Source organism: Halictus rubicundus, chromosome 8 (assembly GCF_050948215.1).
Source record: "Halictus rubicundus isolate RS-2024b chromosome 8, iyHalRubi1_principal, whole genome shotgun sequence".
NCBI lineage: Eukaryota > Metazoa > Arthropoda > Insecta > Hymenoptera > Halictidae > Halictus > Halictus rubicundus.
The window spans coordinates 737691-751198 of record NC_135156.1 but is presented as its reverse complement, the minus strand read 5'-3'; the positions used below and the strand labels follow the sequence as shown (position 1 = coordinate 751198).

At 35.3% G+C, this 13508-nt stretch overlaps 1 protein-coding gene and 1 long non-coding RNA gene across 6 annotated transcripts in view; one reads left to right on the top strand and one right to left on the bottom strand.

Moving 5' to 3' along the window:
* The window catches only part of LOC143356654 (uncharacterized), a 707545-nt gene that overhangs the window by 365219 nt on the left and 328818 nt on the right, over positions 1-13508 (bottom strand). The window lies entirely within an intron of this gene.
* The window catches only part of Amph (amphiphysin), a 271285-nt gene continuing 258063 nt past the window's right edge, over positions 287-13508 (top strand). For 2 of the 4 annotated variants that reach the window (XM_076792505.1, XM_076792503.1), the window contains exon 1: positions 287-524. In XM_076792505.1, coding sequence (XP_076648620.1) covers positions 456-524 — 69 coding nt within the window. In that variant the 5' untranslated portion in view covers positions 287-455. The remainder of the gene's footprint in view (positions 525-13508) is intronic. The other 2 variants (XM_076792506.1, XM_076792504.1) reach the window with 1 other exon arrangement.

The following is a 13508-nucleotide window of genomic DNA, read 5'->3' as shown; positions in this document are numbered from 1 at the left end:
AAATTACCAGAATACTATAATATAGTATAGCCCTATAACAGATCTTACAATGAGTGACACACAGTCCCATAAGATGAATAATATGTCTGCGTAACATGTCGGTAATAAAATAAATCGAGTGTCGTATTCCTCGCTTGTGTTTTAATTTTTAGTCGACATCGCACGATTAAATGTTATAGTACCATCTACATTCACGTAATGGCGCAATATTCTTAACGCTGTACTTACGTAAGCGTGGACGGTGCTGCCACTATATGTTAACTGTTATAAACTCGTCAAGCCATCCCGAGAATGCGAGTTAGCATTCAGTCTTTAGTGTTTCCTCGCGCTTCCACTAGTGCGTCTTTGCTGTAGTTCAGTGCGGAGAAAAATTGGTTGGGCTCGAAGTTGATTTTAGTGTTTTACACAGATAAGTTCTAGTGTTATAATCTTTTTAGCAAGACAACACAACGAAAATGGCAGAAAGTAAGGGTGCGTTGATCGCGAAAACTGTGCAAAAACACGCAGGCAGAGCAAAGGAAAAGGTAAGCGGCAAGCATGTATACTCGTAACAGGTTTCTCCGAGCGTGCCACCGAATAATACGCCCTACACAAAGTTGCGTTTTCATTTTATTTGTTTCCACTATGCATTCTAAATATCTTTTTGCTTTGCTTTGTTTCGGTTCGTATCGTTGTATTTCGTTTTGTGTTGTTTCAATGGTTTCAGTAGATACACGTTCTACGTAAACGTTTGTTCGAAGCGATGAGAAACTTTCTGCTCCTTTTTATTTTTCCTTTTGCACCACTTAAATTATCCAAACCTCAAGTTTGACATTTCTTAAATTTAAGAAGTTTTCGTACCAATTTTCGGGGCAAACCAATATTGGACAAATTTTAGTGCCGTTTCTGCAAAAGGCGACTTATATAATCAGTAAATATATTATGCATCAGTTGTGTAGCAGAGTTTCATTTTAAATGACAATTATGCAACTCTTGAGCTTGCTTCTGTGTAGCAACGCATTACATGCATATCGCAGGTGTGTCTTCTATGCTAGAGAAACGAATAATGTAAAATGTGTTGACAAGCTGGTTTGATTGTCATGTGTCACTCAATTTTTTATTTATCACATCAAATGTCTTCTAGGCTTAAAATGAATCGAGTAGTATTTAACTTTTTACTAGGTACATGACAAAGATAAAGCAATTGAAGTTTTATGTAAATTATTTAATGAAAAATGCATTTCTAATATTGTTTTTAAAATTACATTTTATCTTGTTGCACGTCAAATACACACATACATACACGTATAATTTGAGAGAGATATTTGAATATTGAATTAACAGTATTTTTCAAATTGTATAACGAATCTGTTCATGTCTATTCTTGGTATCTGAAAGGAGAATTTTAATCCCTAAAGTCTAAATGTATCATGTAACAAATATAGGTGCTATTATGCATCTTTTTAATTTCTGAAGAAAGAAAAGAAGCTAGTGCACATAGCGGACTGTCTTTTATCGAGTACTATTATAGTCTGAGTGTTGCACGTTACTACATAATTGATATGTCTAGGAAAACTCCTGAATACTCAGATGCACAATGAAACGTTATACCAACAGCTTAATATATGGTGTTATGCATAATGATAAGTTAAAGCATACAAGTAGGTATATATGTTTGCATGTATAACAATCTGACACAAACTTTCACTTCCCTATTATTAGTGTTTAAAGTTTACAACATTAGTTTCTATAGTTACTTCTGCTTTTCGTTTATTATATGTATGCAGCAATTGTCACTTATACTCATTTACCTTTATATCAGTAAGATTTACATTTCTAGATTGCTTTCATTATATAGATTAGAGGATGATAGGTAATTGATAAATTATTGTTTCATTAAATGAGAATATTTGTCTTATTTTATTCGACTGAAGTTCAACGCAGTCTGCATTAAAATAAATTACCGTTAAGGAACTAGTTTTTGATCATTTTAGTGGGCTTTCCGCTTTAGTATTGGCTAGTAACGTAATAAATTTCTAAATCGTAGACCTCTTTTGATACGAATACATGAATTTATGTTTAAACTTTGAGGAAAAATTTTAAAAACATAGAAAATAAGTATAATTTAAATATCTATAAGCTATAGAATAATAAGGTAACTGGAATTAGTTCTTGATCATCTACGCTTATATAGCAACTAATTTTTGATCAGGTGAGGACCTAATTTTTGATCATCTAAAATACATACAGTAGTGTCGCATTAAGTGTGACAATCTCCTACATGATGAGTGTGAAAAAAATATCCCCACTAATGAGGGGTGTGTACCCCTCGAAAGGCTGGCTAAGCTCTGCCAAGAAGTGTAACATGATACAGGCCAGGTATAGCGGTGGGCCAATACTAGTGCAATGACAACACTCTTTTAGGTAATTCTGCATAAAAGGTTATACCTCACGGATTTCGATGATTTTCAAATATGCTGTGAGGATGAAGATTCTGAACAACCTTTTCCTATACATGTAACCGCCGCTCAGCCGTAATTTCTGAGATATACGCAGAAAACTACAGCTACTAGTACAGTGAATCCGCGTTACAATATATCAGCAGCTCGGGTCTTGTCGTGCTCGGGGCCCTATTCTTTGATGAAGTTCCGAACGTAGAAAAGGACAGCAAAGCTCGAGAACTTCTTTATTTTTCATTATTTTTTATGGAACTTTCACCAATATATTCGTAACATTTTTCTAGCGAAAATGATACCAAATCGCATTTTTTGCTCTGTATTATCGATATTAAGAATTCTGATGCCAGAAACGTGCTTCAAGTTTTCGCCTTTATTTCGCAACAGAATCAAGACAAATTATAGCTCAATTTGTAGCTGGAGATATTTTCCAGTGCGCGCTGGTCTCGACATCATCCAGAAAACTCATCCAATGGCATAAAAATGCTTGAATTCCACGGCATGCACATCGTCAATTTTTGGCCTATTTCGAACGCTTATATTACCAAATATCTGCATAATCTCGGCAGCACCTGCCCAGCGCGCACTACATTGAACCTTCCTCTTTCGAACGAGTCCTTTACCAGCGACAAAATATTCTTATTTAAGGACGAAAACTTGAAGCACGTAAAACCATTTTTTGACGGTAATGTAGTCACTCTACCTTATCGCGAATCTACGGAGACCGGCCGGCGGCCCCTTATACTTTTTTATTATTAATTATTTTTTTACGATACTTTCACCAATATATTTATTGAATTATTCTGATTAAAATGATACCAAACACGATATAATTCGGATAATATTTACACTAATTTTCCGTTAATATAATTGTAATGGAAAGTAACTTTTATCGTTCATTGCACAAGTAAATATCATCGGAATTATGTATATCATATTTGGTATCATTTTCATTCGAAAAATACCACGAATATGTTGGTGAATTTCCCATAAAAAACAATGCAAAAAGAGAAGTTTTGTTATTGTATTAGTACATAGTGGGCTTTGGTCTCACACCGATATACTCGACCGTGTTATGTTACACTCGTCGGCGGCGGCGGCTCTCGAGCTTTGGCCCCTCACAGGGTATACCCCGCGATGGTGGGGATAGTTCCAGTGACCTTTAAACGTGAGGTTTGCAGTGACTTATATCGAGCATTCACTGTATCATAACATATATTTATGTCAAGATTTAAAAAATTCAAAATTTAAAAATTTGAGGCGCTTTGGTTTCGCATGATCAATCGACCACAAATTTTTTGCAGGTCATGTTCCCAACAAGTGTCAGAATTCTGGGGTGGGGGGGGGGGGAAGATTAAAAAGTTTTTTGGTAAAAAAGTAAGGTCCATCCTAGTGACCATACAGCACTCTGCGAACAGCATTAGATTTCCACTTTTGGTCCACTGCAGTTCGTGGGTTGCTCATCACTGCTCTAGCACAACTGTGGTCATGTTAGTCAGAGCAATAGTTTAGAATCTAATACATATAAAATAAGTTTAATTTGTTGAGTACTAGTTCCTTTCGTTTGCATAAAGTATACTGTTATGCTGTACAGAGACACGTTTAAGATTATTTAATTTGCTTACTCGATAATACAGTGTAACCCGTATGAGTTGAATATTGCCAATTTCTGCTACCTATTCTTAAATGTATTTTCATATGAGAAATGCATGCATTATTCGTAAGTATAAATACGTTACTATTTTTTAAGGAACGAGTTATTCGAAGGATATATTTATATAATTATTCATAGAATTAGTTATGTATTGTTACGAGCCAGGGCCGCTAGAAGCGTGAGAGGTCAGCGGGAGGGTTATTACCCTTGGAATATGGTTTCAACTTGTTAGTTAGCTACGCGGATGAACCTGATGCGAAATCAGGGAGCTGAAAATTGCGCGAATGACAACGCGCACGACGAACTATTTCGAAATGTGTAATGATCTATAGCGAGCGGTGAGCCCGATATTGTATTTTTTCACGACTCATCGCGCTTCATTTTTTCCGTTGCCGTGCAACGTGTCTATTTCTCGATCTTCCCTCTTAAAAAAAATTAAAGGATCGCCTCTACGAACTCGAGAAATTGTGTCAATTTCAAGTGGTCATAACATAAAAAATCGTTTGAAAGCTTGAAGTCTGTACTTTCTGATGTTTTACCAAATTTTTAGCTAAATATCTTTTTAACACAGTTATAGTGTCATAAAGGATACTTTGAAAGTTACAAAAAATTTTGTTCAACTTCAAAATTTTTTTAATAAATCGTGTTAACATCATTTGAAAACGCCTGCTTTCCTGTGTTAAATGCCTGGTTGTTGATTACTGTGCGATTTTTTTTTGTTCGAGTTATTCAATATTCAAGTAAATATTGTCCTTTCACTTTAACTGGCTCTAGAAAGCGAGAAAATCATCGTAGAATCTTGTGCAAAAAGACAATAGAAACGGCATTTCTTTCTCTTGAAGGAAACTTCTTTGTTTTTTCATTTTAATTAACAATTTGATATACCAGGTCTTTCTGAAAATATGCTTAAAATTTGCATAATTTCCATCTTTCATTCAATTCGCTATACCCACATCTAAAGGTCAGATTGAAGCTGAGATTCTTCCGATTCGATTGAACACCTGATGAACCCGCTGCGACAATTTTTTACCTATGGCGAATGTGTTTAAAGTTACCGGTTCTCATAACATGAGCCTAATAGCGCTTTGTAGTTCGTCACGTTGGCGTTCGGCTCAAGCGTGCTCTCTTATTCACATGCTCACCTACCGACGCAAGTGACGAAAACACCCAAAGATGAACCGAGGTACACCGACATTATGACATAGGGTTGCTAAAGATGGTTGAATACTTAACTTTTTCTGCAAATCTGTAGACTTAAGAAATTTGTTTGTAACAATGGTATTAAACTTCCAACATCTAATACAATAAGATCCATAGTTCTTAGTTTGCAGATTTTGTAAAAACGGATATGATAAGAAAATTCACTAAACTTTGAGACAAAACCGAAAATTTTCCTTAACATTTGATGAATGGACACCTCGAAAAAATGAGAGATACTTAAAAAGTATTAGACTTTATTGAAATATGTAGTGGAATTCTACGATATTGCGTATACAGTGTTAAGGATATGAATAGTTGAGTATATACAACTCTATGACTAAAATACACTGAAATGGCTTTTTAGAAAAATATGACGACGCGCTAGCTTGACGGTTTCCTTGTGACTGACTGCAGTCCTCGGTTTTTCTTTACTGCAAGGGTCGCTTAAACCTAAGGCCGGTAAACCGCCCCTTAAACCAACAGTTATGCAAGTGGCAATCGTTGCACACCAACAAAAAGAAATATATATTATCAAAATGAATATTTTAATCTCGGTTTGGTTCGAATCCACGGTTCATGTACAGCAGCGCATTGCATCAATATGGTCGAGGAACGTCTAAAAAACTGCAAATTAAACATTAAAGACGACATTATTGGTATAACCACAGATGGAGCGAGTGTGATGGTAAAAGTTGGTTGACTTATACCTTGCTATCAACAATTCTGTTATGCACACGGTATACAACTTTTTGTTATTGACGTTTTATAAAAAAAAAAAAAAATTCGGAGCAAGAGTCATTGGAAGGAACACGCTTACAATTCAATATCTTTGACACTGACGATATACACAACAAAGTTGTAGACGAAGAAGGTTCTTTATATATAAGTACCTTATTACGAACGTGAGAAAGGCTGTGAAGATTTTTAAGAAGTCACCAACAAAGACTAATATTTATTTGCAAACACATGTACAAAAAGAACAAGGCAAAAAACTAGAATTAATTCGAGATTGTAAGACTCGTTGGAACAGTTCACAGAATATGATATGACTTAGATTGACTTGAAGTAATCTTATTTTGGGAAGTAAATTTACTTTGGGAAAATTAGATAAACAGTCTACTCTTCTCAGCACTGGTTTAGCCACGGCTCTTCGTAAAAGGATAGGGCAACTTCGCACCGACTTAAGTGGATTATTAGCATATTTGCAAAGTCTGAGTAAATATGAACATGAATGTAAAAATTTAAGAGATACTTAATTTGAAATTCCAAAAAAGCATAATACGTAAAGAAATAAAAAATCTATTAGAAAGAGTTTTTAGCGACACATTTTTAGCGAAGATGAGTAAAAGGAATTGTTAGAATATTTACGTATAGCTTACTACAAATATTTACTAATTATTTAATCTACAAGTGTAGAGGCTGAACAAGCTTTTTCCGATGTAGGATATCTTTGCAATGACTTGAGGAGCAGTCTAGGAGATACAACAATTAAAATAGTCTTGCTTTTCAAAACAATATTTTCAGAGTTCTACAAATAAAAATTTTTTTTTGTAATGTAAAAATTTTTCTAATTTCGATTTAATCAAAGTTATATTTACGGAAAGTTCGTTTATTGTATATAGTATGTTTTAAACCATTTTTTCCTTTACTTAATTTCCTTAACTTCGTTAATAATTGAAAAACGAAGCCTTAACCAATATTTCGGTAAAAGAAAAAATTCTTCCGATTCACCTCAGCAATTAATATATGTATATACAGGGTGAGTCACCTAACGTTTGCACCTCAAATATCTTTGTTGTTTCTAAAGATACGTAAAATATGATAAGGACAAAGTAGAATGGTACAATGGGGCTGACACTTGAACTCTGATAAGTACATTCGAGGTGATATTCGTACATACATGCTGTGATGATACGCTGACGCATATTTTCAACTGTTGTTGGAGCATCCATGTACACGGTCTCTTTTAGCAGACCCCATGAACGTGCTGGTCATGAAACAGTTCCGCCTCGTCCAATTCATCGGTTTGGAAATCGAGAATACAACGTTTCTCTTGCTACTCGTGCGTAATGAGCAGGAGGACAACCGTCATGTTGGTACCACATATCATAGCGATTTTGTAAAGGGACATCTTCTAACAAAATTGGCAGATCTTCTAGCAAAAATTGAGCGTATTTCTGTCCCGTGATCATTCCGTTAACGAAATATGGTCCAATTACTTTGTCGTTCAAAATACCACACCACACGTTTACGCTTCATTGTCTTTGATGATCAATTACTCGCAGCCAGTGCGGATTATCCACAGACCAATAATGGGCGTTCCGTAGATTAATTGAGCCATGATTAGTGAATGTTGCTTCGTCCGTAAACAAGACATTAGAAAAAAATGAATGATTTTGAAGCATTCCCCATTGACAAAAGTTAATTCTATTTTCAAAATCATTCCCGTGCAATTCTTCATGGAGCGATATGTAGAACGGATTTTATGTCGGGCCAGAATTCGTATTACGCTACTGTGACTTATGCCTGCTTCCCGGGCAATTTTTCTCGTACTCACGTGAGGATTGACAGCTATAGCTGCTAAAATATTAATTTCATTGTTATCATTAGTCGTGGGATTCTTTCGTTTGTGCTGTCTTGCATGTACACTTCCAGTATTTCGAAACAACCTGTACGTATTAATGAAAGTCTGTCTAGAAGGAGTGTTTCGCTCGGAGTACCTTTCTTCATAAAGTAATCGAGCCTGCACTGCATTTTGTCTACATTCACAGTGAATCGTGATCATATCACACTTTTGAGTCATTGAATAAGACAGCGGAATCACGTTTGGAAGCATACTGATAGTGAATAAGAATGCTGAATAACAATAACATTGAAGGACCTTAGCATGTTTACTTTACTACGACCACAGTACGTTTACTATTTACTACTTATACGTTTCTCTGTCTGTGACCTTGAATGACCTTGGAATAATTATTGTCACTGAATTCCTAATGAAAGGGACTATCATTGTAGGTGTTTAAAAAAGGGTGGTTCCATTTAAAAGAAAGTCAAGGTGACTGATATCTCTAAAAAAATGACATAAAAACAAAATTTGGTATGGCATCGTGTCAGCCCCATTGTACCATTCAACTTTGTCCTTACCATATTTTACGTATCTTTAGAAACAACAAAGATATTTGAGGTGCAAACGTTAGGTGACTCACCCTGTATATACAGGGTGGGGCATTTAAATGGGAACACCTAAGTATCTCGGTTATTATTAGTCGTACAAAAAATCTCCACAGAACAAATTTGTACTGTTTCAAGGGGCGAATTTGATGATGGTAAAAATTTGTTCTCAGGGTCATTTTTTTCAAGATTATATCTTGACGTCGGCTATCACATAGCGATAATAAAAAATTATGATTCCATTTAAAAAAATATCGATAACCTTGAAGACGAATCCAATGATCTGTAATATTATGACCTTCACGTGACCTTGAGTACGAGAAATTCATAAAAGTAGAATACTTGATGTAAATAGTCAAAATAACGATGACATGATCCCACTAGGGTTTCAAGAGATGTTCTTGAACCTTGACTAATGACTATAAACACGCTTACAATAAATTATAAACACTGATACAAATTCTTCTCTTTGCGGTGACTCTAATCAGTACGTTTAAGAAATTCAACGGGATTTATTCGATTGTGAAAGATAACGTTACTTTTCTGAAACGATGGTGTACAGTGATGCAGAAAAGGTAGAAATTATTTTAGTTTATGGTGAGGCTAAAAGTAACTGAGTACAAGCATTTTAACTGTACTCAGGAAGGTACCCTGAGAGAAATTATACTTCTCGACAAACTTATGACCGCATAGTTCCATTGTTTTGTAACACAGGGAGTATTAAATCACTGAACAGAAAACGATCAAAGCCTGCTCCTGGAGAAGATGCCGAAACTTTTGTATTAGCTACAGTCAATATTGATCTACTACAAGTTGTCGAAAAATTGGACGTTCTTTATTGCATTGTCATAAATTTCATCCACACCATATTTCCTTACATCAGGAGCTTCATGGCAACGACTTTGAGAATCGTGTTGCTTTTTGTACATGAACATTGTAGCAAATACAAAGACATGAATATTTTATGACGTTCTCTTTACTGACGAAGCTCCTTTTTCTAACCATGGACAACTGAATACACATAATATGCATTATTGGTGCACTGAAAACCCGAAGTGGCTTCGACAAGTTGTACACCAGCGTCCATGGAGTGTAAATGTATGGTGTGAAATCGTTGGTGATAACAAACTTAAGGTCACGTGAAGGTCACAATATTACAGGTCGTTGGATTCGTCTTGACCTCGGTTATCACATAGCAATAATAAAAATATATGATTCTATTTAAAAAAATATCGATGACCTTGAAATCTTGTAAAAAAATGACCTTGAGAAAAAATTTTTACCCTCATCAAATTCGCCCCTTGAAACAGTACAACTTTACTCTGTGGAGATTTTTTGTACAACTAACAATAACCGAGATATTTAGGTGTTCCCATTTAAATGCCCCACCCTGTATGCATTGTTACGTATGGAGAAGTTTTCTCCACGTCCATTTCGATTAAAAGTTCTAATCTCTTTTCTGAGAACAAAAAGCGTCCCAATAGACCCCTTTTATTAATGAAAGGTACTTTATGACTTCTTTATATGAAAATCTTTAGAACACTCCCTTCTGGCATCCGATAATTAAGATTCTGATGGGAAATATCCCGGATAACCTTCATTAATCCCTTTTAACGAAAATCTAACTGTGGCCTGGTTTTCATTAGAAGTGACAAAAAATGTGATTGTGACTCTTCTAGGAATATAGAAGAATAACAAAAAATAAATATTATAATTATTTTTATCATAGTTAGAAGTAACTGAAGAAATTTTTTTCAATAACTAATGTCTCCTCGTTTAGCAATGACGAACAAAATAGATTGACTCGGTTTTGCACTGGTCCGTAGAAGAAATGTGTATGTGGAATGTTCTAGTAGTATGTTTACATTTAGCACTCTGGTATGTTTGTTTACAAAATATTCTACATCTTAACACTCAGTTCTTCGCAGTCAGTCGAACGGAAAAGCACGCAAATGAAGTAAGAATAAATATGAAATCAATTGCTCCAAATTGTTTAAAAAAAGTAATTTCTCTTTTGAATAACGGTTTGTCAACGCGTAAGACGGCGAAAAATTGCAGTGTTAGTCAATCGACAGTGCAGAGAGTAAGAAAAAAATACTGTAAAGCTATATTATTAAATGTTGGAGGTAGACCAAAGAAATTATCATCGCAGGATGAATGAAAAATTATTAAAAGAAGATACGAATATACAAATAAGTCAGTGGACAGCACGAAGAACCCTCAAACGAGGTGAGATTAGATGCATTAAGAAAGAAAAGAAGCCAATTTTATCGAAACAAAATATTAAACTTCGTTTGGAATTTGCTGAAAAATATCGAAACTGGACAACTACTGACTGGGAACGGGTTATTTGGTCCGACGAGAGCAAAATTAACAGAATTTGATCAGATGGCATGTCTTGGTGCTGGATTCGTAAAAACAAAAGACTTAAACCACGACATGTGAAACAAACATTAAAGCATGGAGGCGGATCTCTAATGTTCTGGGGGTGTCTTAACAGCATTTGGTGTTGGATCACTGCACCGAATTAGTGACATCATGAATCAATGCATGTACGAGGATATTTTACAAGATCATCTTATAGATGCTGTTGAAAATATGCCTTTTGAAGAAAAAAATGTAATTTTCATGCATGACAGAGACCCTAAGCACACTGCTAAAAGTGTAAAAAATTGGCTGAGTAGTAATAAATTTTCTGTTCTGGATTGGCCTGCACAGAGCCCCAACCTCAACCCCATAGAGAATCTATGGGGTTTACTAAAAAGACGGCTTCGGGATTCATATGACTACCAACCAACTTCAATCACAGATTTGTATGATAGAATTCAAGTACAGTAGGAACAAATATCTCCGGATTATTGTAAAAAATTAGTCGAAAGTATGCCAAAGCGAATTAGTGCAGTTTTACAAGCAAAAGGGCTGTGGATGAAACATAAAAAAAAAATAATATATTAAATAATGCCAAGTATTGAACGCGGTGCAAAACCGAGTCAATCTATTTTTTTTTTGTCATTGCTAAACGAGGAGACATTAATTATTGAAAAAATTTTCTTCAGTTACTTCTAACTATGATAAAAATAATTATAATGTTTATTTTTTTTTATTCTTCTATATTCCTAGCAATAAATAATAATTTACACAAAAGTTGTGGTTATTGGTTCAGTTATGCTCCTTACTGCAAGTATGCACGGTTTTGACGCACTGGCAATACGGGGCCTGAGAGCAATTGAAGAGCTCAGGGCAACAAACGGTCAACCCGATTTCGACGTGACTGTAAAAGAACATACATATTCTTTCGACAGTTCGGTGAAACAAACGGCCATATCATGAGACGTTTGTGACTGTTTCTTGCCCCGAAGATTAAAAACTCTAAGTGGGCAGTCATGTCGAAATTGAGCTGACCGTTTGTTGCCCCGAATGTTTACAGTCGTTTTGACTGTTTGTTGCACCGAACAATTCCGAAAATCTAAGTGGGCAGTCACGTCGAAATTGAGCTGATCGTTTCTTGCTCCGAGCTCTTCAATTCATGAACGCCAAATAGATGTTATTTTATATCAGTGCTTGAACGGCTGGGGTCCCTCAAACGCTCTCTTGCATCCCCCACCAACCTCTCTTTCATAACAAAATAAAATCAATCGCATGCAACTTGAAATGCGTGACTTGGAGAATTGTTCATACATACATGTGTATAGGGTTATCAAAATAGGACTATAGATCTTTGGGAGTTTACTGTATACAACCAAAGTCACCAGATCATCACGTGTTCCCCCACTCTAATTTCTCCTTATACCGCGCTATTCTGCTTCCGCTACGGCCCCGGTCACGTGACACGTTTCATCTCTGTCGTGCATATTCTGGTATTGACAGAGAGAGGGTGACTTTTTCCCCTCAATTCGTGCTCCCTCCCCTCGTCTGGCGACAATGCGTAGAGCCATAGTTTTTCTTCTTTCTTTCTAGATTGTACAAGTGAGTTGAGTATTGGTTGTCATTTTATTATGGAAAAATATACAGTCGCACAGCAGGGTGTACAAATTACTAAAAAGTATATGAAAAGTAATGAATCTGTTCGATTATTGCGAGAAAACTTTGGTGATCGTGTAATCTTTCACAATGCTGACGTGAACTGGCCACCAAAGTCATGCGACATAATACCTTCAGATTACTGTCTCTGAGGTTAGATTAAATCACTGGTTTATTCCAATAAGCCGACAACACTAGACGATTTAAAAACCAACATTAATCGTGTTAATTGCTGCTAAAGGTACCGATTTATGCGAAAGAGTGAAGAAAAATTGATGTTCATAGATCAATTTTTTAAAAAAGTTCACAGGCATTCATTTAAATGAAATTATTTTTAAAACATAATGGAATATACCAATAAATAAAAAATAAAAAATCACATTGATATCTTATATCGTTGTTTTTTTTTATTTCAATTTAAACATGTATGTTCTTAATTAATGACCCTTTACAACACGATAGGGTAGGATAGAATAGAATAGGATAGTATAACGTGAGATGAAGGTAAATTGGAAAGCAGTGTTGTGAATGATAGTAGTTTAGAGAAGTAGAAGTGGTACGTGTTTAGCGATAGAAATACATATAGAAACTCGGTGTACGCACGGAATAGTTATTTCAACTGGGTTGTGACCCAGTTCTTCTATTCTCAGCGAAATGACCAGACGCAGACGTTTCGTTCGTCGCGTCGTGTCGCAAAAAAAACCAATCACTGTTCTCCATCATTCAAATCGATTAACCCATTTCTTTCTCTTCATTGAAATTACCTATTAACTAATAACACTCAATTAGTATAAATAGAAGTATTAGTATAAATCAGTATTTACTATAATGTACTTACAAGAGATATCATCTAATTCGAAGATACCAATGTTGATGAAACTTGGCACACGTGTAAAGTATTGAACAAATTCTGAGATACTTATTAAAGTTTTTACTTCAAAGGATTCAAAGGATTAATTAGCAAAAATAAACATTCAGGAGAATGTTCAAAGAAACAGAATTCAATTAAATAATAACTGGTATTATCT